Source organism: Anopheles coluzzii, chromosome 3 (assembly GCF_943734685.1).
Source record: "Anopheles coluzzii chromosome 3, AcolN3, whole genome shotgun sequence".
Classification (NCBI taxonomy): domain Eukaryota; kingdom Metazoa; phylum Arthropoda; class Insecta; order Diptera; family Culicidae; genus Anopheles; species Anopheles coluzzii.
In genome coordinates this window covers 27,258,167-27,284,547 of record NC_064671.1, presented here as the reverse complement: position 1 = coordinate 27,284,547, position 26,381 = coordinate 27,258,167, and the positions used below count along the sequence as shown (strand labels likewise).

General features: G+C 46.2%; 4 protein-coding genes across 9 annotated transcripts in view; 1 reads left to right on the top strand and 3 right to left on the bottom strand.

Annotated features, from left to right (window-relative positions):
* LOC120956626 (protein bark beetle) overlaps positions 1–7,347 on the bottom strand; it is a 29,132-nt gene extending 21,785 nt beyond the window's left edge. For 2 of the 5 annotated variants that reach the window (XM_040378251.2, XM_040378255.2), the window contains exon 1: positions 6,905–7,347. The gene's annotated coding sequence lies outside the window, so the exon portion shown is untranslated. The remainder of the gene's footprint in view (positions 1–6,904) is intronic. The other 3 variants (XM_049609638.1, XM_040378252.2, XM_040378254.2) reach the window with 3 other exon arrangements.
* Positions 7,348–8,646: 1,299 nt separating this feature from the next.
* LOC120955050 (RNA-binding protein Rsf1) lies at positions 8,647–15,675 on the bottom strand. 2 transcript variants are annotated; one of them, XM_040375523.2, is made up of 3 exons: positions 15,081–15,675; positions 11,234–11,607; positions 8,647–11,032 (listed from the first exon to the last, which is right to left on the bottom strand). In XM_040375523.2, exon 3 carries the CDS (start codon positions 10,924–10,926, stop codon positions 10,252–10,254), a length of 675 nt encoding a protein of 224 aa, XP_040231457.1. In that variant the 5' UTR covers positions 10,927–11,032; positions 11,234–11,607; positions 15,081–15,675; the 3' UTR covers positions 8,647–10,251. The 2 variants fall into 2 exon arrangements, with proteins under 2 accessions (XP_040231457.1, XP_040231456.1); XM_040375522.2 differs by having other exon boundaries at positions 8,647–11,607.
* Positions 15,676–18,194: 2,519 nt separating this feature from the next.
* On the top strand, positions 18,195–20,558 carry LOC120958076 (mediator of RNA polymerase II transcription subunit 17). The gene is made up of 3 exons (XM_040380632.2): positions 18,195–18,393; positions 18,476–20,243; positions 20,323–20,558. The coding sequence occupies exons 1-3, from the start codon at positions 18,305–18,307 to the stop codon at positions 20,401–20,403; spliced, it is 1,938 nt and encodes a 645-aa protein (XP_040236566.1). The 5' UTR covers positions 18,195–18,304; the 3' UTR covers positions 20,404–20,558.
* Positions 20,559–20,640: 82 nt separating this feature from the next.
* Positions 20,641–22,241, bottom strand: LOC120958077 (uncharacterized). The gene is made up of 2 exons (XM_040380633.2): positions 21,661–22,241; positions 20,641–21,589 (listed from the first exon to the last, which is right to left on the bottom strand). Exons 1-2 carry the CDS (start codon positions 22,053–22,055, stop codon positions 20,785–20,787), a joined length of 1,200 nt encoding a protein of 399 aa, XP_040236567.2. The 5' UTR covers positions 22,056–22,241; the 3' UTR covers positions 20,641–20,784.
* Positions 22,242–26,381: the final 4,140 nt, after the last annotated feature.

The window sequence follows — 26,381 nt, the reverse complement described above, 5'->3', positions numbered from 1 at the left end:
CTATGCAAAAAAATTTTGTGACATAAATTCCTATACGTGAAAATGTGATCTCGTCTTGCCTTCAGCAAATAAAAACGAACAGCTAACGATCACTGTTTACCAACCCCTCAACCTAAAGCAGCTAAATAACACTCCTTCCCCACGCTCTGCACTAATGTGCTCCGATGTGCGACAAAAATAATTAGCCCTTGAAGTGGAAGCAAACACGGTTAACTAGCCAACCGACCAGACCGCAGACTCAATGTAGATCATCGTTTTGCCATTCCGTCGCCAATCCGTTATCCATCCATCCATCGGTTGTGCTCCCTGCTGGCAGACTTCACTTTGTCACCACAAAAATCCCTCCACTCTGATGGCGACGCTTCGTACGCTTTGCTAATTGCGACTGTTGTTGCGGAGAAGATTATGATGATGGACGGCACGATTGACGCCCCGGAGCTCGAGAATCGCCTCTCCGGTTTCGGTCTCTAATGAGATCTTCCAAACGAGCGAGGGTAGCGAGTCGGAACACCTTCAGGCCACGTGGTGGAACGCAACTATGTGTTTGTTTGTTGATGAATATTGAGATCTTCGTCACCTTTTTCTTGCTTTCTAGGTTACGTGAAACCCAGGCAAAGTTGGTATTTGTGCTGAGATGCACTTCAAAAGCTTCCTCTCTTCCGGAGAGGGGGATAGCGCAACCGAAACCCAAAACATTCGTTTCCAGTTATTCCAGGGCAGGATGGTGTCAGCTTGACCTGATTCCATCCGATCAGATCTGACGTCGAGATCGAGACGGGGTGAAAGGAAAGGGAGTGTAGAAACCCGTGTGGAAAATTGATAATGGCCATGCAATTTTAACGCAATAATATCGGGCGCGCATGCCGAGTGGCGTTAGTGGCACAGAAATATCATTTCCCAGATCCCAGGCGTTTTGTGGAAGGTTGGGAGATTTCTGTGGTCTCTGTGGAGTGAAAAAAAAACAACTCCACTCCCGCAATATCTTCACGGTGTGGCCTGGCAAACCATCTTAGGCTTCCATTTTGTTGTGCTTTCTGGTGAGGCGCTAAATACGATCGGTCGAAGAAAATGGGCATGTGAGTGGATAAGTGTGAAGCAAATGGATAAATATTGAGGAATCTCGCGTGAAGCTTTTTGGGTAAAGTGATTGTGAAACCGCATTGGAGATCACCACCATCACGCTTTCACACTCATCCTGCGTAATGTCTTGCCGTAACTTAGTCTGTGAACCAATTTAACTAACCGCAGGCGAAACCTAACCAAAATTGATTAAGCTTTCGGAGAAGAGATCGTCCGTGGTCCGTGATATGCTTTTCTGGAAGCATGAGTGAAGTATTGTTGACAGTAGTATGACAATCATGCCCGCTAACGAACCCGTGGTAAAGATGATAAGCAAAAAGTGTGAGCGTATGCTTTCGACCAAACGAAAATGCCATCCTATTCATTTCAGTGACCATTGACGGTGAAAAATCAATTCGAAATACTTCCACACGGAGCTCTATTTCGGGGTTGTTTCGCTTTCGACGACTTCAATGCACTTTCAGCTTCAGCCAAGACCATACAAAGCCATACGATCATGATACGAGATGGAAAGAAACGGTGGTTTGGTGGGAAACTAAGAAAAAGCCACAAACCAGAAAATCGTGTTAAACTCATGAACTTTAGCCTAAGCCGAAAGAAAGTCGGCTGGTAACAGTCACAACAGCTGACACTCTCGGGCGAATGAAATCATTTCTTTCTCCAGTTTCCATCCTCCACACCGGTGATCTTGCCAACTTTGGCTTTGCAAAAAGAAAGCAAACACAGTGCACCAACAAATGCACATTACCATCGCTCGATGTATTCATCACGATTATCACTATCCGCAATAGAAACAAAGGCGAAAAATCGAGCAGCAAAAGCGTTGCAATGAAGAGCGCGCGCGATCGTGAGCGCTCTTACAAAAATCCGTACAATGAGCTAATGAAAAGCTACCGGGGCGTATGGGACGGGGGAGTGTTTTCGGCACGGAAAACTGAAAACGATGAAAGCTGAAGCAGCGTTTGCCGACACAGTAGATGGAGGAAAAGATTGCAACTAAATGCTTGAAAGCCCTTCACAACACAACGTTTTAAAATGTGGAAGACGACTCTACGTGGAAGTGCGCGCGATCTAATCTTGAATGAAGGAAAGGAAGCTTGTGCTTTTAAAGCAACTTTTCAACGAAAAAGATATGTAGATATGCATTTAAATTTTTTTGTAAATTTCTTGGAACGTTTCATTCGAAACCATTCCGGAAAGTGGTTGAAAATTTAGCATAATTTCCGCAGCAAATTAGCTTCGCTTGCGTCTTCTTTTCGTCGCTCGCGTAGGGAAAGTCATCCAAATGAAGGAGAGGGGGGGGTTATTAGTGTTTCCCCGTAAACAATTCGATTTGCATTCGACGATATGTAGGTACGTGCGTCCCCTACACTGGATGGAGCCATAAAAACTCGATCCAGTCAAAGGAAACGGATGCCTGACTGGGACCAAGGCGGTGGATCATGTTTCTTCTCACGCACGCAACGACGAACGGCTGCGAGCCGTGCGTCCGGTAACGAATTTGTGAAATTTCTTCTTTCCTGCCTGTGTGGGTCATCGTTTCCCCCACAGGAAGACACACGATCAGAAAACCACACCCAACGCGGTCTCGTGGTGTCCGTCTCCATAAGATATTGGAAAGGCAGAAGACGTTGACTTCGTTGTAACACTCTCACCCACCAACAGTAGACCGAGCTGACGAGTGTCTGTTGGGTGCGCGTGATGGAATGTTATCATTTCAGAAGTTCTTTATGCCTCGGGGACAGACGCGCTTTTGAGCTCTATCAGCTACAGTAAAAGCTACATTGTTACTGCGAGATATAACATACATTCACCTTTGCCACTGGTCCGCCCTAACGTAGACGTGGACATAGGGCGCGTATGAGTAATAAGTCCCGTGCCATGTGTCTACGCAGTGCAACGCTTCATTCCGTAATAGTATCGCTTCTTCCCTCACTCGTATTTCATCGACAGCCCGAATGTCTGAACGCTCAACACTGCACGAAAGGGATGAATCAACCTCCGTGGGACGTGCCTTGGTAAAGCGGGGAGGGCCTATTCCTACATGATGGAATTAAAAACTGACACCAATGACCTCGTGGACGTCGTACCTCGGATGTCTGGTAGGGAGGGCGAACAGTGAAACTAACAAATGTCTCACCATCGTACCTACAGCTTGTGGCAATTTTTATTGGACGCTACGAGAATTAACGTCTTATTGACACGGAGCAAACATTTGCAATTTATTCTCTAAATATTTAGTCCCACCTAAACGATTCGGAGCACCATTTGCACCAGACACATTCCAGGCATTGCTGGCAAGTTTGTGCAAAAACAAAAAAAAACATCAACGGATCTCCCACAACACGCGCCGATCGGCAACGGTTATTGCAATGTTTCGGTTACGAACATTCAAATTAATGTATTCCCGCGTTGCAAACATGTTCGTTCCTTACAGAGCATCTAAGAAGCAACGAGAATGAAAGAAACGCTCGTAAGAAGCTTGATATAGGACGCTTTCTTGGTGCGAAGGGAGCGTGAAAGAGAAACACGAAACGGTCAAGAGGGAAACAAGTTAACATGCGAAGGCCACAACAAAGGGAGACAGGACGTTCTAGAAACGTGTTTTCAAGCGACGGACTTGGACGTTGACCATTCCCTGCCCTGCTTGGTGGTTCGAACGTTGGTTGCATCCACACACAAAGCTTGCCTGTACGCCATCCGGGGCTTGAGGCGTGTGGTCATGGAACGGGTTGCCCAAGAGGCTCACACTTTGCATGCGCAATTACGAACGCGCGCCCGCGCGCAAACTTGTTTTAAATTGCCTGCGGTGCCGTCATTATGTCCGTTAGGATACTGTCCGATTAGAACCGATTTGACCGATGCCCGCTCGGAACACTCCGGATGGCATCTAAGGCCCTAGGCTGGAAGGTTAAATGGTTTCTACTTTGTTTCCCACAACCGTTCGATGCTCAATAATGATCGGTTAATGATTTCGGGTTACTAAAAATAACTGGTAAACACTCTTATATAGAAAAGCCTTCAAGTTTCTTCAAACTCCCTCCGCCACATTTGTTTGGCTTTTGTTATTTTGTTTGCATGGAAAATGAAGCTAAGCATAGAAAGCGAAGGACAGTAAATGGTGGTTGTTTGTGCCAGTGCTTTCATAACATCGTTAAATGTTTACAAAGAACTGGCGGCCATCGCCATTCTGCATTGCAGCCGGTCGTTTACCGTGGACGACTGTAGGGCTGGCCCAACAACTGGTCGCTCGCATCGGGGCAGAAAAGCAACGGGAAAATGCCAAAACAATACCCATTTCCGTTGAACACATAATCTAACACACACACAGACTGATGAAAGCTACTTCCCCCGTGTGCAATGGTAAAACCTTGCCGCTTTTTTTTTGGGGAGGCTGGTGGGTGTTAAAGGGAGGCCTTTGTTTTTGTTTCTAGGGAGTGAAAAGGTTTGCGGCTCTATGGGAAAGAGCTGAAGGAAAAGGGAAAGCCGGTGGCATCGGGTAGTGGTGTCTCCAAAACAACCTGACAGCACTGAATGCATTTGCTGAGGAATCTATTTTTATTTGCCGTTCAAGGTTCAGAGGGATAGCCAGGACTTAACGCAATCGTGAGAAAACGTGGTTATCTTGAGTCTAAAGTAGACTCCTACTAGGCCCAATGTGCTTGAATTCCCAACATTTTGTCCCCCAATACTCAGAAATTCTCAGTCCCTAGACACAGAAACGGCCAGAATCTGACAAGCCCTAAACCAAATATGAGAATTATTCGGTCAAATACGAATCAATCATCAACCAATTACTTAACACTTTGACCGCCAGCCTGACGTCACAGTTTTTGAGTGAGCACGTAGCGCATGGCAAGAGAGCGATGAGAGCGACAGTTTCTCGTGCGATTGTTATCACTCTTTTGTTTCATTGCGATAAGCGGCGTCGCACATGTCGTTCTCGTTCTCTCTTTCCTACCTCATTCGTTCTCAAGAGAATCACTGAGCGTCAGATGCAAAGCTGAACGGTGAGCAAAACCGTCATGCGATTTTATATGACACGGCGCTTAAAGTGTTAAATCATAAAACTAGATATATATGTTGAAACATTTTGTTGTATCAGCTATGGCCATATTCTAGTCCTTGTTCTGCCAACAATAGTGTCCTGATGTCTCTGTACTTTGATAAGAATACACCCTATACATGAGGCACATGTGTTGATGTGTATCACAACACATGATAGATTAACTAAGAGATAACAAAGATCCAAAACTTTGATGGCAAGTAATGGCCTCTGAAAGCCATGAGTTTCTAGCAATAACTATGGGAAGATGTCAGAGACTTTTATAGCATTTATATCGTATTCTGTTTTGAGATTCGATATTTCAATTAAAATTACGAATATAAAGCGTCTAATACTACTTCTTGGAGAAACCACACCACAATCCTTATACAACATTTCTTCCATTCAACATTTGCTTCAACTTCCATTCAACATTTCAAATCAGCTGTAAACACACCATGACATTCCCCGTAGATAATTACGTCGTTATTGATTTTTTGTGTGTGTCTGCTGGACATTCAATGCGCAACGACCTAGATTCGTTCACATCTCCATAGTAACCCTCAATAACTCCCTTACTATCCGAACGTCGTCGTCGTTGTCGACGTAGACAACTGTGATGCTTAACCGCGCGCATAGTATATGTCGTGTGGCTCTGACTCACACACCGCGCGACACCATCGATCCAAGATTGGCGCCACCAAGGTCAGCACTGTCGGGGGCATCACAACAGCGGGACAAAGGCACGGTAAGAGTGGAATGTGGAAAGAAACACTCCCAGGCGTACGATGACGGCCATTCTCCCCTCGATACGTTGCTGGCAAGACGTATAAATCACTGCAGGCACTGACGATTGCACGGTTTGCAACGGGTTTCGGGGTGCGGTCGGACTGCGAGATTTTTTAGAGGTGGTGGGGCGCGCAAATTACTCGCGGTTGTACAGAATCCGAAAAAGGGCTTTGTCTGAGGATGGTTGGTTGCGAAAGCACGGTTAAAAAAAAGACACACGCTGCTAATAAAGCTACAACACTGACACTAAGCGACACGGGAGGTTTAATCCGGTAGACATGGTAGACAGTAAGCGACGAACCTCGGTAAAATATGTTTGTAAACCATTGGAAGCTTTTTTTCAACTCCACAAACTCACACAGCCGTCTTGGATTATTTTTGGAGACAAACTTTATTCAACCCGTTTTGGAAGAACACACACACACACTCACACCCGTTTGGCGTCACTGGTGGTGTTCTTTTGCTGAGCGTAGATTTCTTCTTTTACACCCCCCCCCCCCCACACACACACACACACACACACACACACACTTTAATCTTTACTGCATCTCCAACAGAAAAGCACACACATACACACTTAGAGCCAGAGCAACCAAGATCTTCTGAAGGGATCCAAAACATGCTGGACGGTTGGATCACCACAACATTCCGAACAACACTGGAAAACCTGTTCTGGTCCTGTCTCGCTCTATCGCCATCGACGGGGGGGTTGAATAGAAGAAAGAGAGCCACCTTCGTAACTGACCGCAAAAAAGCACACACACACACACAGGTATCGGGAGGGAACACAATATAAAAGCAACACCCTTTCACACTTCAAGCCCACATACCACTCCTCACCCACAAAACTATCCCCGGCAAACGCCAAGATGATGCTTTCATTCCACCCCATTTCTTCCCATCTTTCCAGCCATCCCCTCCCCTCTTTTTCTTTGGTGGAATATCGTTTAAAGATGGAGGATCAAGGTGTAGACGGCGTTGTGCACTTACTTTCCGTTCCCTGCTTTATGAATTGCGAAGAACACGTTTGATCACTCACTTTAGTTACTGCTCGTTACTTTTGTCAATTTGAATTTTTCCACCCTTTTTTTTTCTTTTTAATTATAGCTTAAACAAGCCCACTTGCGTCTTCTGAGCTATCCTCCACACACAAATCGTAGTAGCCCCTGTCTGGGTACACTACTGTCACCTTTGCCCCTAGTTACCGCGTGTCACTAAAACGGCGTGCAGTTGTGCGTTGTGGGTGCGGTCGTCGTCATCAAAACAGCAACAACCAGCGAAGGTAAGTGGCAAGGGTGAAACAAACAGAACAAATGCGCGTCTTGGCACTCACACACACACACACGCGGTCTACAAAGTCACAAGGAGGAACGAGATCCGCAGGTACGTACGCACCGCTTCGCTGAAGCAACTGAAATAACGTTACGTTACGCTACGTACTGCACACGGACCCACGGCTTACACGGCTTCTAGGAAGGGGATGATGAGCGTCGTTCGTGTGTTCTCCGTGCTCCCGCTCTCTTTCTCTCTTTCTCTCTTTTTTCCAGTCAAAGGGGAGGCTTTTTGTTTTCAACCCTCCACTGCTCGGGGGCTTAAGCCACGGCGAGACACGGCATGTTGTGTGTATGGGAGTTTTGTTGGGGTTTAGAAAAACAGAGCGAAGCGAAAAACAAAAGAGAGGAGAGCACATGTGGGTATGTATATGTGTGTGTGTGTTTCGTGAACGAAGTTGGGGTGCATGGGGGGATGGGTTGAAAACCACAGCAAGCGTTTGGATCACGTCATCGCTGTCTGTTGCAGTTGTGCCCGCCAGTACAGTACGCTACAAAACAAATTACACCCGGGCCCACAAAACCCTGAAACAGTGTATGGCAAACAATATAAAGCATTTTAATACTTACACAAAACTGCTTTTAATTCCCTGCAAAACACAATTTTCGGAAGTGGAAATTCAGTTGCAAACGTCGCACCACAACGTGTTGTCTACACGGCACACGCTCGGAAGGGCCTCTGCCATCGTCGTCCCGGGTCGTCATTAATGAAAGGCATACCTTTATTAATGTTTCCCGCCTGCGCCATGCGCACACAAACGCGAGTCCACAAACAAAACGTCTACGGCGAAGGAAAACCCCAAAGCGGAATGTAAATATGATGTCCTTCTCCTTTTCACAGGTGTGTGTGGTTGCGCTCAGCGTCGTCGCTGTGGCTCGCCGTTGTAAAGGAAGGTTCAAATGAGGTCAACCGAAACGACCAACTGCGGCGGCGGCGACAGCGGCTGGTTCGAAAATAGAATCCAGCGGTGTCAAACCCCTTATTCATACCATATTTGAATCGTTTTTATTTAAGTAATAGGACCGTCCTTAAATTACGTAACGCTTTTAGGGAAGCGAATCGTGACGTTTTCCAGAGTAAAGGATTAGTTTTCTAGAGAGAGGGCGTTGTAAATTTAATTTAAAAAAAAAAAACGTTAAATTAAGCTCAAAATCTCTTCATTGTTCGTATTTCAGTTAAAATTTAATTTCAGAGATTCTAGGCAATGAATACGTGACATCATTGTCCGTTTCTGGGGAGGTTTCTTGAACATCGATTACTTCCCGTTTTGATGATTTGTGTCTAAAGATGTCCTTTTTAACGTCACATAATCCATGATTGGCTCCTATTTCTCAAATTGCCACATTTCTTTCGTTTCCATTGTTATTTCTGTATAAGGTATAAGGTCACCAATCAGCAGATTCTATTCTATTTCTAGGTATTATGTTTTTATTTATCTTTTTTTCATAAATTTTTGTTGCATTTTTGTTTTTACTCAGGAAGTGTGGATGATGCACTAAAAAGTACGAGAGATTATCTGTTTTTTTTGTCCACAACTAGTGCAAGAGGGGAAGCCACTGTGTGTAACACCATTTCACCTCCTTCTTCTTCGTCTTCTGCTTTGTACGACCGTTGTACGCAAGAGTTTGTGAAACGAGGACAATTTTCCTACTTATTTCCCTCAAACTATCGCTTTTTCACATTAAACGTGTCGGAGGCGGTGGTTTTATCAGCACTTTCTTCCTCTCTTTTTGTATTGAGATCCAGCTGGCAGCAAGAAAACTCTCCTCGAGTGCGCACCACCCGCAACGAGTGGTGATGAGTAGGGGATGGGAGATTTAGATCACACAACATAAATAATTTAACCTAAAACTGTTATAAGATTATCGATGCGAACATACACACGCACCACACTTTACTGCTGTTTTGCTATTGCTTTACTTTTTTCCCCTTCCTTTAATCGGATTTTGTGACTGCCATAGCCAAACGGTGTGTTACATTTGCTTCTTCACAATAAAACACACATGCCAATCTATATTTTTCAGGAGAATATCCTATTGCTCTGGCGAAGGATTGACTAAGGAACAAACTCCTCGTGACGATGATCTACACACCCTGTGGGGTACACATCAATTGAACGTAATTCGACTAAAACAAGTGGTCTAAACATTCGAGCCAATTAGTAAACGTAGGTTTCACGCCTTTTCCTAGTGCGAAAGGATAATTTCATTCTATATAATTCAGAGTATGAGTCCGATAATTGTAATTACAAATGGGGGAGGAGAGTACAACAGTATTTGTTGTCCATACGATGGGTGTGTGTAGTTCACATTTTGTGGCGCTTATGACAAATGTTTACAAAAATGAAAGTTGCTTACATTGCTAATATATATTCGCTTCGCACGTTCTGTGGTTTGTTCATTGCCTCCTAGCTTCGAGACACTTTGTTAATGGGGTAGGTTCACTAAACACAGACTCATTGCCTCAATGGTTTCGTCGAGACATGTGGGGCGAAGAGGAATAGATACTGGTGTTTGTAGTAGAGCATGCCGGTCAGGCTATTTCCGTTCACTTCTAAACGCTTGGCTTTACAAACAATCTCTAAAGATCTGCTGGTTTAGCGCTTCGTTTGTAGCTAAAATTGTCACTTTTAAAATCCTTAATCTCCTTTCGAAACTGAATCATCGCATAGTTTGGCTTCTACTGCTATCCTTCGCGTACCCCTTTTTAGTTTGAACTTAAAACATACAACCAAAGATCCACATATATATCTAGAATAGGGTGCTACTGTGGGCTAGGCTCTCATTTGTGTGTGGCCTTTGTGATGCCCCTTGTCAAACCATATACACAACAGTTCCATTAGTTTGGCTTAAATGCTAATTGAAGTTATTTCTCTTTAGTTCATCATCATTGGCCTTTTCTTGTCTTCCACACACACACACATGAGCCTGTGGCTGGCAAACAGTTTTAAGGGAGAACTTTGAACCACCAAGCGCCCAACCGCCGGTCGTCGGTCCGGTTCCGCCTTAATACCGACCACGACCACCAACCGGCGACCGTGAACGGAAACGTCCGCCACCGCCACCACCACCGCCGCCGCCGCCACTGCTACGACCACCACCATAACCGCCACCGCCTCCGAAGCTGCCGCCACTGCTGCCGTAGCCACCGTCGCGGCCCCCATCCCGACTGTAACCGCTCGAGCGTCCACCACCGCCGCCACTGCTACCGTACCCGCCGTCAAACCGGCCGGAGCTACGGCTCCCGCCACGGAAGCTGCTACCGCCGCCGCCACTACTGCCGCTCCGATAGCTCGAGCCGCCACCGTCCCGGAAGCCACCGCGCGACCCATTCCGGAAGCTACTGCCACCGCCACTGCCACCGATACTGCCGCCACCGCTGCCCCCGTTGCGGCCCGGCGGCCCGCGGAAGCCACGCGAAGCGCCGCGCGGGTTGCGCCGGCCCTTCGAGATTTCGACGCGCAGCTTCGAGCCGAGTATGTCCTGGCCGTTCAGATTGTCGCAGGCCGTTTCCGCCTCCTCCTTGTTTTCGAACTCAATGAACGCGAAACCTGGTGGATTGAAAGCTACCCAGACAGAGTTCAATTTACCGTACTTGGTGAATTCGCCCTCGAGATCCTCCTTCTTCACTTTATCGGTCAGGTTGCCGACGTAGACGCGCGTGCCCTTCGAATCGCCCATCTTTATTTGCCCTTGCTGTTTTTACGGGGAAGAGGGTTGCTGCTCTCGCCTTCCGCTATCCGCTGCTGCTTGTGCTCGCGTGTGTACCGGGGTTCGTCGCTGAACGCTGTTTAAATCAAATCAAACAGTGTGTGGTTTTTGTTTGGTTTGGTTTGTTAGACAGTTCCCTATGCTTCGCCCAAAATTTCGCCTTCTCTCTGACTCAGTAATTCCCACCCCTCCCAAAACAGAGACACACAGACAATACGTATCGTCTACTAGGTGTAGAGGATAAGAGCTTTGTAAGTCGCTAGTAAGGTTTGCTTACACGCTACAGGATCGCAGACGATGGCTCTGGAAGATGCGTTGACGAGGACGATGAGGACTGTGAGGAGTGTTCCGTATCGCACGCTCTCTTATCTGCCTCTCTCTCTATCTCTCTCTTTGTCGACGATGCAACTGTTGCTGTTGCTCGAAGAAGCTGTCGCGCCGTTAACTACTTGCTCTAGAGCACTCGCTCTCTCTCTCTTCCTTTCTTCCTTCGAAGAACGTCGTAGCGCACACGCGCACAGGGAGGGCACAGAGGGACAGGTTGAGGTCACACTGCCAACTGCGCGTCGATGCAAATGCACAGCGCCCTGCACTTTGCGTGTGGTAGGAAGTAGTAGTAGTAGCGCAGTAGTAGTTCGTCGACGTGTTTGACTGTGAAATTGATCAGAATAGTGGTTCGTAGCGAAATAGATTACTTGTAAGACAATGGCTAAGGTAGTAGTGGTAGAGATGATGAGATTTTTGTTTGTTTGTTTGGTTTTAGATTTGATTGTTGGTTGGGTATATTGGGCGGGTAGCTTTTAGAGTTCAATTTTCTAGGTTTAAAAGCAATGTCAATACGTGTGATAAAAGACGAGCAGGTTGCGGATTTCGACATCAATTCGTATCACGCCAATTCTTAACGGCAAAGGTAATGTTTACAGATCAGTTGAGATAAACGAAGAATCAAGAGTAATGTAGGGAAGTTACAAATGCATTGCAAATTATGAAGGGAGCGTTACGAAAAAGCTAGGCACTGAGTACATTCCAATTTGACGCTATCTATAACTCTTATCAAATCTCTTCTCATACAGATAATAGGTCCTATTATCAAGCATGCAGCACACAGAGTTACCATAGACCATACGATATTACGGCTATTTTTAAATGACCTGGTGCATTCTTTCATAATGACACTTTTTTGCAAAATTTAATGGAAAACATATCGACACAGATAAACGATAATGATAAACTACTCAAACAAAAATTGGAATTTTACTTCAAACGCAAATCTTACAAATGGAATCTCTCTGTCTATTAACATGCGAACGGTAACACGTCTTCTGAATAGATTAAAACGATGTGCTTTACAGGGATAGATAACGAATAATGATATATGATGATAAGCTTTTCCGTGTTTAAGGATAGGAACGCAAACACTATCTAGAGGACGTAGAACGTAGAAATTACAGAAGATGGAAGTTTCGTGATGAGTTTCATGGTGCAAGCGCTGTAGTATAATTTGCGTAGATAAACCAATACGTCGAACGAAAACTGAAGATTATGCGGTGGTAGAAGAGAAAGAGAGAGAGAGATTGAGAGAGAGTCGGATAGAGCGCGCTTGTAGGCGTTATCGTGGGTGCGCAGTACTCCTGTTGTTGTAGCATCTTCTCCAAGGGGGGTCTTTTTTTATCGTTACAGAAAGCAAGCAGCCGATCACGCGGATAAAAAACGGATTGTTGGTTGGGCGAGAGCAATGCGATTGTGTGCTGTTGAGACCATAAATGAAGAATTATGCGCGAGCGCGGTATTTGTACACGGTTCCAGGAGCGAGATAAGCACAACAGCAGGAACATCTGCGCCAACCAGAAGGCCAGTTTGGTCAAGCTTTTGTCGGAATCTGTTTTTCTGAAGAGAATTTTCACTGCATCATCAGAAGGATAATGCAATGGTGTTTGGAGCATGGCGCGCAATATTTGGAGATTGTTTGCTTGAAATGTTCGTCCAGAACTAAACTGCAACAAACTGAACTGGGTGTATTTCGATTTCTCGGTACTCGGCGCAGTGATGGATGAATATGAGCGGTGGGCAGTTGTTGTTGTTTTTTTTTTTTTTGGCGTTTGGTTGCATCGTCGTTTTGTGTTTGTGTGTGAGTGAGTGTTTGTTGACTTGCATTCTACGAGGAAGATAGGAGGAACGCGGTTCTAATTGTGCACAAGCGGCTTGCTCGTTCTCCAACACCATGCATTGTTGTTGAGTTTGACGGTCAGAGGATTGGAACGTTGTGTTTTAATATGTCGTCGTTCTGGCGGGGGCCTCATGTCATCCTTATCGAACGTCGGGGGGTTCGTCGTTTGCGGGTCACGGATAAATTAAACGCAAAACAAAACTATACTCGATGCATAAACGGTAACGAAACGGAACGAACGAAAGTTAGATGCGATGTAGAAGAGACGGTCACACACACACACGCGCACGACGGTAGGATGGTAGGATCTCTTGTCGAATGTGCTCTGGAGGGAGATGTGGCGGAAGCGAAGGAAAGCTACCAAAAAATCGTAGTGTAGTAGTATAAGAAGTAAGTCCAGGGGTCGGTACGACTGCCCACAACAGTAGTAGTAATAGTAGTAGCAGCGGGAACAATTACGCATTTTAATCTCTTCGCTTACAGCTGGGAAGTGTCTTTGCAGTGCCCATTCAGCAGGAGAAAGGAAGCATTGAAGAGAAGCGGTATAGCAACACTCGGAGGGTATAGCGCCGTAAAAAAACGATAAAACGATAGGACAGCAGACAAGCAGGCGGTGGTTTGTTTTTTTTTTTCTTTTTGGCTATTCACTTGAAGTTTATCACGTGTCTACCACGCACACAGTCAAGGCATGCTCTTTCGTGGGTATCGTTCTAGTGGTTCGAAGAATTCTCCAATCAGTTTTAGGATGCTGTATATTCCAGAGAAGATTTTTCCCGAATGGTTTCGTAGCTTGTTGCTTTCCAACGGGAGTCAAATGCTTGAAGAAGTGCCAGTAAAGGTAGTGCGCTGTAAACGAACAGTGTTCAATCATCTGTGTCGAAACTGCGCCAAAGTAACACATAGTAGGCAGGGCAGGGAGACGTACACGTTCGAAAATAGATTTCTTGCTCTGGTCATCAGAGCGCACAGCCCGAGACCTGGTTGGAAAGCTTCTGGTGGCAGATGCCAACCATTAAACAACTCTCCAAATGTTGTACACAGGAAGGAAACCGGTCAGACAGACCAGTTTATCACACGCAATAGGTAAAGCGAATAGACGAACCAAAAAGGAACGAAAGGAAATTAAATGCAATGAGAAAAATCAAACAAAAAAGGGAAAAGACCGAATATTATTTCATTCGTCGCACGAACTTCCTCATCACGAGCTGTGTTCGAATAGTTAGGGGCAAAAGGGGTAGGAAGGAGGTAGTTTGTGTGATAGTGGTGTGTGGCGTGCGGCGCTTGCGCACAAATCTCACACAGATTTTCGCCGCAAATGCGCTGCAAAACGCATTAGAAGCAAAGGGGGTAAAAAATAGATTGAAGCAATGGGTGGAGGGGGAGTGTCAGGCCTAAGCCCTCGCGGGAGGCGTTATGAAAAATTGCATGTGTGACCCGGGGGCGAGTGAGCACACATACACACCACGAAAGACCGTTATTTTAAGAACCAACACCCGGTAGAGTGTTGCTGCTAAGTCACGTCAACTCTGCGCAGCAGCTGCGACCGAATGATACAAAAATCTAACCAAAAATGTTCCATTTCAGGAATTGTCATTTGAAAAATAATTTTCCCTTCGTCCTTGGGCAGCGCTTTCGGGGTATTATCGAATCAATATCTTTCTCCACAAAAATTCAATATCGTTACAGCAAGCACGCGCAGTGGGTGTGAGTAAGGGAGGGCGAGGTGGTGATTGCCAATCGGGACACGGAGGAGAGGTAGGTTGCATTTGGCCTGTTCGTTCGTCTTTTCTCCTGTCGTTAGAGCCCTTTTAATCGAGGAACGGACGGGAACGGACAAAATCATACAGAGGATAGTAGTTTTCTGGTGTTCGGGTGGTATTTTTTTTTTTTTGGCTGGGCGTTTCGAACGAAGAGAAAAACTAGATTTTGCGTTTTTTGTGGTGGTGGAAATGGTTACCGTCGTCGTAGGTTGGGCGATTATCGTCGACGAGCGGGCGGGCGCACGGGGCACGGCTTAATGGCGCGCGTAGAAGGGTGGATGTGTGTAGGTGGAGCGCAGCGGAGCAATACGTTCGATGTCGTCGGAAGCGGCCGAAGAAGAAACGGAGTCTGGGCGGCAGGTGCGATGAGTTCCGGACAATTCCGGACAAAACAGTTTGTTCTATTGTTCGTTCAATAACCCGCGCTGTGCGGGTGGGTTCTTTTTTTCCTTTTCTTGCTAACCGATGTGTGGTGAAAAATCGATAATGCGCACCACCACCACCACAGAGTGTGTGAAAAAAAAGATGGCGATGCTTTGCTTTGGGCTACCCGGGAGTGTTCACTTTTCTCTGCTTCAATTTTTAGCACCCTGAGCAGGGTCAGTGTGAGCTGCGGTAGAGCACGAACTGGTTTTAAAACGTTTCGAGGTGGATTTTGAGAGTATTCACTGCTTTTACTCGATGGCAAATGGTTTTCAATGCACTTTTTCACTTGAAACGAACGGAGCACTTCTGAACGTCGACCGAACGCTTGCCCTCTTGTTTGGCAAGTGAGAAGGAAAGTCTACACTGTCAAGGGCGTCGCTTCAACAGCAACTCTACACAGCGACGGAGCTGTCTTATCTGCTGAAGTGCACGCTACACGTTGCACCTTGCCGAGCGTATGAAAACTGAGCAACATTTGTTGAGCACCGGTTGCAAATATTTAACTTACAGGGTTTCGAATCATATAAGGGAATAGTTCAACCACTTAGGGGAATGTTGCAAATCGGTAGGGGAATGTTGCATGCAAGCTGTGGATGTTTGCAATCACTTAGGGGAGTTTTGCAATCGATTAGGGGAATGTTGCAAGCGTACTGTGGAGCTGTCATCAGACTGTGGGTGCCGCTGTAAATACCTTAAAATATTTTCGTCAATCTAACTAACTTATCATGTTTAATTATGGCTCCGCAGCAGGATTTCTTTAGTTTATCATGTGTACAGCAGAATCCCACACGAAAACAACTCCAAACGATGTTTTAAAAAAAACATCATCGGTATCAATTCGAAGCTTTTTACACCGGCACCCACCGTCTGATGACAGCTCCCCAGTACGCTTGCAACATTCCCCTAATCGATTGCAAAACTCCCCTAAGTGATTGCAAACATCCACAGCTTGCATGCAACATTCCCCTACCGATATGCAACATTCCCCTAAGTGGTTGAACTATTCCCTTATATGATTCGAAACCCTGTAATTGTGACGTGATAAACAATTTAATTGTGCGGCATGTGGTGATTTCCGAAATATTACTTTTATTAATAACAGCTTTTTATTTTGTCCAATCTAGTAGTTGCATCCATCCTTGCTAAGATCAATTACAAGACTGACGATTTTCTTCCTCTCCTCGAAAAGCCTCCTATTTTGACACTTCCGTACGAACGGATGTATCGCATCTCGCTATCTCACTCTCTCTGCGATTAACTTGATTTTTATTTTGAATGCGCCGATACTTTTCGTTAATCGCTATTCTATCGTAACTGTTTTCATCTTCTACTTAATAAACTTATATTTGTATGTTCTTATCTGATTATCTGATTATCTGATCATCATGAAATGGTTGTTACTTGCACTATTCGAATCTATGATATATATTTATTTTCCTTCCTGCTCTCGATCCCTACACGGCAATTATTTACTTACATACTTATCCGGCGCTACAACTGCTTTGCAGCCTTGGCCTGCCTCAGGAGTGTCCGAAACCGCTCACGTCTCGCGCCTTCGTCTGCCAATCCATTATCCCAGCCTTAAGCCCGTGTCTGTGCTTCATCGGATACGATTTTATCGGAAGGCCAGTCAAAATTTTATATGGGATTTGACAGATAACGGCGGACGTTCGATTTCGTCGTACAACGGAGTCAAATTTTTTACTTCGTCGGACGCCGCATCCAATTTTATTTGTCAAACTAATTGTTTGTAGCACCAATCAGGTTTTGAAGCAAAAAACTGAAATTACTTTTTTATGATTATTAAACTATTAAAATCATTCAAATACTAGCAGTATGAATCGAAAAAACGTTTGAGAGTACGTGCGATAAAATCGTATGCTATCGAGCACAGACACGGCCCTTATGGCGAACACCTCCAAACCATCCTGCCATCTTAATTTGGGTCTACCACACCTCCTCTGTCCTTGTGGACTGTCTTAAAATGCTTTACAGGCTGGGTCGTCCGTTTCCATCCGTAAAAAATGGTCAGCTCACTGGAGCCTGGAGAACATGATACGTTTTACGACGGTTAGGTCGCCGTTCATCTCGTATAGCTCGTCGATATAACGTTTCCTCCATTGTCCTTCCACACATACGAGGCCAAGGATCCTTCTGTGCATCTTCTTCTCGACCGAGGCTAAGAGGGTTTCGTCAGTGTTGGACAGTGTCCATGTCTCAGGGGCGTATGTGAGTACTGGTAATATACAGTCATTATCCGATATACGCTATCGTACGGGACCGAGCGCAATAGCGTATCTCGAGTTTTCGCGTATAGCGGATTCCTATGGAAAAATAGTTTACACTACCGGATCGAGGGTTGAAAACTATCGACACAGAGTTTTGCATTAAAGTTTTTTGTTATAAAACAGGTATCTTTTGCCCAAATGTAATGCAAAATGCATTAATAACATTAAGGAAATTCAAAAAAACCATCAAATATTTCAAAGAATTAAAATATTTGCAAAAAACACATGGAGCTGTCAAATTTAGAGGAATCGCGTACTGCGAATTCGCGTATATCGAGTATCGCGTACTGCGAATTCGCGTATATCGAGTATCGCGTACTGCGGATAATTGCTGTATAATCGTACCCTCAACTCCATATAATTTTTATCCAGAAGTTCGATGGGTCGGCTACTGGCAATCTGTACGTCACGCATACGTACGGTTATTTATTATTTATTGGTATGCCAATTACCTTTGTTTAAAAGGCAAGGAAATTCGTCAAGATGAATTCAATTTGAAAACATTAACGGAATTTACTAGAAGAACTGAGCTACTTTTCAAAAAAATGCTCACTTCTCCTAAACGCGTGAACTGTCAAATCCATTTTGTGTAGAGTTGGTGCTGTCAAAAACCGCAAAACAAAATAGCTTGCATTTTGTGTACGAGGACAGTCCGGAAACAACTTGGATCAATTTAAGGGGAAAATTACTAACATTTCAGCTTCAAAATGTCGCTCTCGGCGAATATAAGTGTCGAGGCACCGATAGAAAATCAAATACAGGAGATAGCCTACGATGGTACAGAGATTTATCAGCTGTAAGTAGACGTGCGGCGACCAATCCACACACAACCCGCGCTCGTATTACCGTGCTTCTCATTTCCTCTCTGCCCTACGTAGCCCACCGACCCTCTCGGAACATCTGGCAAAGTGTGCCACCAAGATCGACTTCAGCAAAACCTCCAGCGATATCGATCTGCTGCAGCAATCAATCAAAAAGGAGGATGAAAAGAAGGAGGAAGAATCGAAAGACCCGAAGGAACAGTTCCAGTCGAGCCTGTGGCCCTGGGACTCGGTACGCAACAAGCTGAAGGAAGCGCTGACGGAAGTGTGCGTACTGTCGGACGTACTAAACATTGCCAAGGAAAAGCGCTACATGGTGCTGGATCCGATTCCGCAAGAACCGCCGGAAGTGAAGCAGATGGTACTGGTGTACGCACGCAAGAAAGCGCTGGCCAGTGCGGCCAACATACTGCAAAGTGGGGTGGAGCGGCTGAAAGCGGTCCAGAGCGACCAGGGTGTAAGCCGCTCCAACTCGACCGATTTTCACATCGAGCTGCTGCGGTTGCGGCGCAACTGGAGGCTGAAGAAGGTTTCCAACACTATCATCGGAGATTTGAGCTACCGGACGGCCGGCTCGAAGTTTATGCACCCGGGCATGTTCGAGGTGACGAAGGCGGAGGACGAAGAGTCCGGTTCGCCGCCGGCCAGCCCGTCCGGGTCGGGGGCCGCCGGGACGGTCGCCTGCCCGAAGATCAACTCGGCGCTGCGCGTGAACGTGCCGACCGAGCTGCAGGGTGTGGCGTTCATCAAGGTCATCACGCAGAAGGACCAGGAAGATCTCTGCACCGCCACGGTCAACATGATGGGCTCGACGCAGCTGGTACCGCAGGCCGGCGCCTGGCAGCAGACGCTCGAGTACGCCCAGAACGTGCTGTTCTGCAAGGAGCTGTTCAACCAGCTGGCCCGGGAAGCGGTCCAGCTGCAGGCACCGATCCCGCACGTCGTCGTGGGCAACCAGATCCGGGCGACGCTGCTCCCGGGCATCCAGCTCATCATCAGCCTGTGCCACTCGACGTCCTCCGATTCGAACAACAGCTCGGAACCGATCAAAGACCACGACCACGTGCTGGAGCACAGTTTGCACCAGCTGTTGCGCGAGTTTCACCACAAAAACACCCACCACCCGTTCCCGCACCCGGCCAGCGGGCCACTGGGCCCGAGCAAGAAGCGTATGCTGGCCGGGCCCTCGGCGTACGATCGGCACGAGCTGCTCGAGATGACGAAATCGCAAACGCTGCTCGAGCAGATCATTGCCCAGGCGCAGCACATTTTCACGCGCCGCCGCACGCAGTACGTGCTCGATACGGTGGCGCGGGACGTGAAGGACCCGATGATTACCTCGCACTGGAACGCGATGAACAGTCCGACGATGTCGTGCGTCAAGATTAACATCACCTCGCACGGGTACGATGCGAACCTGCGCACCTCGCTCGTAATCCACGTGAAGGAGCGCTCGCTGAAGTGTATCTGTCGCGACGGGCGCATCATGCACATGTCGTACGAGCCGCAGGAGCTGCGCGATCTGATCCTCTGCCAGATTAGCCAGCACCAGATCGTGTGTTTGCAGAATCTGGCCAAATGCATGGCGTGGCAGATACTGTCCAGCAGCAGCCATCTGGGCATTGGGTCGGTGGAACCGCTCGGCAATGCGAGCTCGTGCGTGCTGGCGTCGCCGAACAGTGATCGGCTGATTGCGGTACAGGTGCGGTGCGATTCGCAGATCGACGTGAAGGTGTTTATTGCCCAGAGCCCGGCGAAGGACTTTTTCCCCGGTTCGTTGGTGCAGGGCCGCCACTGGGAGCATTTGGGTGGACATTTTAAGGAGGTGCGGTTGGGGAATGCGCAATTTTGGCGGTTTGAAAGTGTAGGTTATTTAATGCATTTCGTGGTTTTTTTATTCGCAGGTCCGGTTTGATAAGATGGAGGGCAAGAATTTCCACAACAAAATGGAGTTCCTGATGGCAAGTCTCACCAGCCAGTCGTAGGGATCCGCATCGGAAGGTGGCAACAACGGCATCATCGATCACTTCATTCATTAACACATTCTTCCATCACTATCGTATTCGAGCTCTACTGAACGCGTAAATTTGTCATTTCGATTCAATTTAAACATAAAAAACAACTTAAATAATAAAAAAACAGTAATTTAAGAACATGTATTCAGAAAATATTGAATCAAATTGGTGTGAACTACCAACTGAAGTTAGCAAGAGCGTCTCATATATGTAGTTCTAAGTTTAATAATTTATTTTACAAAATATCCTTCGAATGTGTGTGTGTGTGTGCACAAACCTATCAGCCTTGAAGGTGAAATTGGAAGGGACGTCTCTCTTCCACCACAGCGCTAAACCCCAAACCCCCGCCATTTACGTACCCTCGTAGCAGTACTTCTCGTCGTACTCGAGCTCGAACAGCAGCTGCTGTATTCGTAACCGCGCCAGCAGGTTCTTCTTGTTAGGTAGCCTTCGCAGGATCGGTGCACAGGACAGCAGAAACCGTTCGTCCGGATCGGTAATGCCTAACCGTGCGTCGGACTCTTTGCTTTCCTCCTGCTGGACCGGTGGAGGCGGTGGCGGTGGCGGCGATGGTTGTTGCTGTGCTAAAGGAGGAACAGTTGCTTCCTGCTGCACCGTTACCGGGGAAGGAGAAGACGATGAAGCGATCGAAACCGAGGCCGAGGGAAGTTCGGTCTTCAAACGCTTGCTTGGTAGAGATTCGTTCAGCTCCGCATCGTCGTCCATTTCTCGCCCGTCGCTTTCCAGGTGCTCCGTGTGCCACTCGAGCGGGTAATCGTTGTGCTGTGGCTGTTGCTCTTCGTACAGCTCCACTTCGTCTTGCTCGGCTTCGTCGTCCGTGGTGGTCGCGAGCAGATACTCCGGGCCGGGCAGTGGACTGTACGGCAGTGGTTGCAGCTGCTCCTGCTCTTCCTCCTCCTCCTCATTGCCATCCTCAATCTCTTCTTCCGTGTCTTGCTGCATCGTTTCGTCCTCAACGGGCATTTCCTGCTTGATGGGTGCGTGCATCACTTGGAACACCTCCTTCCCGTCGTGCGTTACGTACGAGACGGCGATCGTTCCATCGAACAGCTCGTCGTCACTGTCGACCTCAAGGTAATCGATTTCCTCGTCATTCTCTATACACTGACTGCACTCGTTGCTCGCCTCAAAGTCTCTGCAAAGGGGGACAAACATGAATGTAATAATACCGTTTCGCAAAATCGCACCACCCCCCCTTCTACTCACTCCTTCCGGGAGGACAGGTACGGCAGCATAAACTCCAGCAGCCGGTAGTGTATCCACGCCTTCCGCTCCGTCTCGTTCTTGTTGCGCACCGTTTTGATGAATGCGTCGCGCATGCTGCGCCACCGCTTCTTGCACTCCTGCTCGGACAGGTTCATGGCCAGCGCCACCTCGATCCAGGCGTCGTTCCGCAGGCTGATGCGCCGATAGTCCTGGTGGGTGGTGTTGTACAGGATCGGGCGCTTCTTGATTTCGCTCACAAACTCCGCCACGTTCACCTTCACAAAGTGGCGCTTCGGGGCCCCCAGCCCGTCCAGGCTGAAGTGCAGCTTGTTTGTGTTCGCTATCGTGCGGTACGTTTTCGCCGGCAGCTTTATGTACCGCATCTCTTCTAACATTTTTGTACAGCAACACTGTGGTGGTTGTGATTGACGAGGTCGGTGTTTCAGACGTTAAACGGCATGTGCTTCCGATGGAATAAAACAAGGGAAAAACGTACAGAAAACTGGGGATGGATTTGTTGTATCGTGTGCACGCGAAAAAACGTAAACAAAGCTTTTCGATGGAAACAGAGTGACCAGAAATACTGATTTATCTGTATTCCTACCGATTTTTTATATGCCTACCGATTCACAGATGACCGCCCTAAAACTACCGATTTTCCATTTATCCTACCGAAAATCACAGATATTTGTTTGTTATTTTGTTATATTTGTCGTTTAAGCTTAATCTGTGGCGCTTGGGATGCTATTTCAAGGATTGTTAACCACATTTGTTACTTAACCTTTAAGTTGGCAACCGGATACCCGGGTATTTTTTTTAACTTTAAACTGCAATAACTTTTGATTCATTGCTTTTATTGACCTGAAATTTTCCGTAGCCTCCCAACTTTTAATTTCTGATTTTTTGGTGCATAAGTTGTAATTTTAAACAGCCTATAAGTATTTTATTTTGATTTTTTTTTAACTTTACCACGTAAGTTGGCAACCAGCATACCCGGGTATTCCATACATTTTGTATGGAGAATGACGTTTCTCTTCTTCCTCTTTCCGTATTGTGCTTATTTTCGAGTCAAATTCAAGCGATTCCAAATTTCAATTTGACCGTTATTTTTATAATAAAATGAATAAACTAAATGAATAAATGAAATAGAAGACAATATATGGTCGGCATTACTTGCTTACAGCATTAAAATATAAAAGCATTGTTTACCTATGAAAATCGTTAATTTTTTGTATCAAAACGTGTGGAATACCCGGGTATGCCGGTTGCCAACTTACGTGTGTAAATCTGGTTGCCAACTCTACGGTTAACGCGCTGATGCCCCAAGTGTCACAAATCCACTAAACGACCACTAAACGGCTTCTAAATGACTCAAGTTCTCTACCTAAACGGAATATAGAAAGACTTCTTTTAGCAGACGGCAAACGACTCATGCATTCTAAAAATAGCGAAAAAGCTGGTGGCGCTCTCTGTTGGTGGGATACCCCAACTAGTTGAGCTTCATCGCTTGGAGGAGAGCTTTCTCATTTCCTCTGTACTGTTGTATGGTTTCGCATTGCAGTTATGCATCGCTAGAACTAGAACGGCGATACGATTGTTTAAATGCTAAACTCCAACGGAAACCACCAGCACTGAAGCAAGTGAGATTTGAGTAATGGTCGTTGGTGTTGATACCCACGTATCTGACCACACGACCATTTATACAGATTTTTGTTCGGAAAGTTAGAATGCTATATAGGTCATGATAAGATGAAACTTGCCGAAACACATTGCAAGAAAAGGATAGCAATATAATAATCAGTTTTAATACGCCATCTATTGATCAAACCAATGAAGCTGTGGAGCTTTCATTTTTTTCTATGGATATTAAATTTTCTAGTCGTTTAAGCTTAATCTGTGGCGCTTGGGGCAAGTTTGTTTGCCTGGCACTTTTTATCCGTTAAAAATTAATGTTCATAATAAGTAGAAAATGTCAGTTGCGTGGATTCCAAAAATTTCTCGTCAAAGAAAGTCATTAAATTTGAATTTGAATCTCGCTGTCGGCGGTTAAAGCTTACCCGACAGACAAAGAGAATGAAATTTTCAGATTTCATTTTCAAATTGGACATAAAAATAGGAACTATTTTCTGTGACCGAAAGACATAGTTCTTGTCAGAAATATTTGGTAACCCTGAAAAGGACTGTTTAAGTGGTTGTTGGGAGGAGGTGTTGCGGTGTTCCACAGAGCGAAAACACATTCTAACGGTCAATGTGGTGACCGTTATTCGCTATCACTTCCTGACAGCGTTTGGCCATATCGCCGATGAGCTTACGGCATTCGCTTCTGGGTATGCGTTCCCACATAACCTCGCAGCGTGTCCATAGATCATCGGCTGAACGTGCAGGCTGGTTCTTAAGCTGACGCTTGAGAGTTGACCACAGATTTTCAATCGGGTTTAGGTCAGGACTCAACGCAGGCCACGGTAGAACTTGCACATCCTGGTTTGCCAAATAACATTTAACTGTTCGCGATGTGTGCTTAGAGTCGTTATCATGCTGAAAGATGTAATGCTCTTCGTCTCCGAATTGTTGTCGGGCGTATGGCAACATCTTACGACTAAGTATATTTCTATACCCTTCCGAGTTCAGTGTCCCGTTGATACGGAACAAAGGACCCGGGCTGTGCCAAGAGAAGCAACCCCACACCATTACGTGGCCGCCTCTGTGACTTCGGATTTTTATCGTATTTTTCGGATGATACGCCTGATTAGGAAGGCGCCAGACGTATTTAATGCCGTCTGAACCATCCAGATTGATTCCGGACTCATCCGAAAAAATGATTTTGCTCCACCAAAAGATGGATGCAGCTAAATGTTCTTCGGCAAACCGAATGCGCGCTTCTACGTGGTGCGGCAGCAGCTTACGAACCTTCCGCGGTCTCTGGGCACAGAACCCAGCGGCGTGTAAACGGCGAGACACCGTTTTCGCCGAAACTTGCAAACTAAGCTTCTGCTTGATACGAGCGCAAGTTTTGAAAGGATCCGCCCTGATCATCTCAACAATCTGCGCGTCAACGTCGGCCGTTGTTTTTCGCGGACGTCCTGTCGATTTACCCGTAGCCTCGCTACGAATGGCGTTGTCCACAAACGTCCGCGAACTGCCGAACGCCTTGCAGATTGTCTTGATCGGCACGTTCTCACGATATAGCCCCTGAATGTGTTTTCGCTCCTCTGGTGTGCAGTGCTTTCCGCGACCCATGATGATTTTGTGGAATTTTTAAATAGTAACCTTTCACCTTGACCTCTGATGGAAGAATGAAGCGCAACACGGCTTGAACCCACGACGGGCATGTTATTAAGTCGTTCGAGTTGACGACTGTACCACCAGACCGGCGCTCTCTTGCATGCCTTTAAAATACACGAGGCGCTCTCACTGAAAAGAACGCTCGCTCGCGCTGTTTCATTGTATTTTCCTCATACCCCTTCCTTTCCGTTTCTTCCCGAACAAGCTGCACTAGTGCGAGCGAGACACCGATACCACCATGCCGCTGCGAGAAAACCAAACTGAGCGCGCAGGCTGAAAGTGAACGCACACATTCACACATGTGTAATTGTGTGAGTGCAAAAACTGTGTGGAAACCAAAACACGCTCGCGGCTCTGCGTAATTCCGTGTATTTCCAACCGTCTCCCCCTGCTTCTACATGCCCCTCGTCTGAAAGTCGCACACTTTTTCATTCTGTTTGCTAGCAGGATAATCATTAAAATACAGTCTTTCCCCGAGTTACGCGAATAATGCGTTCCGGAGACATTCGCGTAACTCGGATTTTCGCGTAAGTCGAATATCACATGTTACAGCAAAAATATACTTTATTTATCATAATTTATGATTGAATTTAGTTCATTTATGTAATTTAATACATATTCGATGCAATTGGTGTAGAAAATTTGGTTATTTATCGGTAATTATTTTTCATTTGACAATTGATGGAGAAAATTGTACTGATTTGACATCTGAACTGTCAAAAATAAAAATTCGCGTAACTCGAATTCACGTAACTCGAGTGTCGCGTAACTCGGGGAAAGACTGTAATTGATTAAATTTAAATTGTTGCGTTCTGAACAGTGCTCCTGCCGAAATCTGCCAATATAATCTGGCCACACTGGACCGCAGGGCAAAAGCTCACTCGAAAGGTCAACAACCGTCGCAAAACGTCACAAACGACCGTCGCCAGCGCCTCGAAATCGTTGCGAGTTTCGCTCGCTGGCGACGTCGGTTTGCAGTACATGCGACGCCGGTTTTGACGTTTTGCGACGGTTTTGCGACGGTGGCCGCCAAAAGCTCGCCTTGCCCTGTGGGCAAAGTGACCAGAAATACCGATGTATATATATTAGGGTTTGAAGGAAAAAATCCCAATTTTTTGTAGTCATTGAACGATGAAACTCAGCCAAACAATCAAACCAATCAAAATAATCCAGCGAAAATCAAATTACAGCATGTACGATAAAATCGTATCCAATGGAGCACTGCAGTGGCCCTAAGCGGTCGCGTAGAGCCCCAAGAAAAAGAACTTGCCACCACTGACAAAAAAGAATGAGCATCTTAGTGATTTTTTGGTTTAGAATTCTTAGTACCATTTTCAGATCAACACTTCAGAAAGACCTTCATTTGTGTAACCGCTGAACCAAATCTAATCCATATCCTAAGTAAAGGATGCATATTCTTTTGAAATGGAACTTTAATT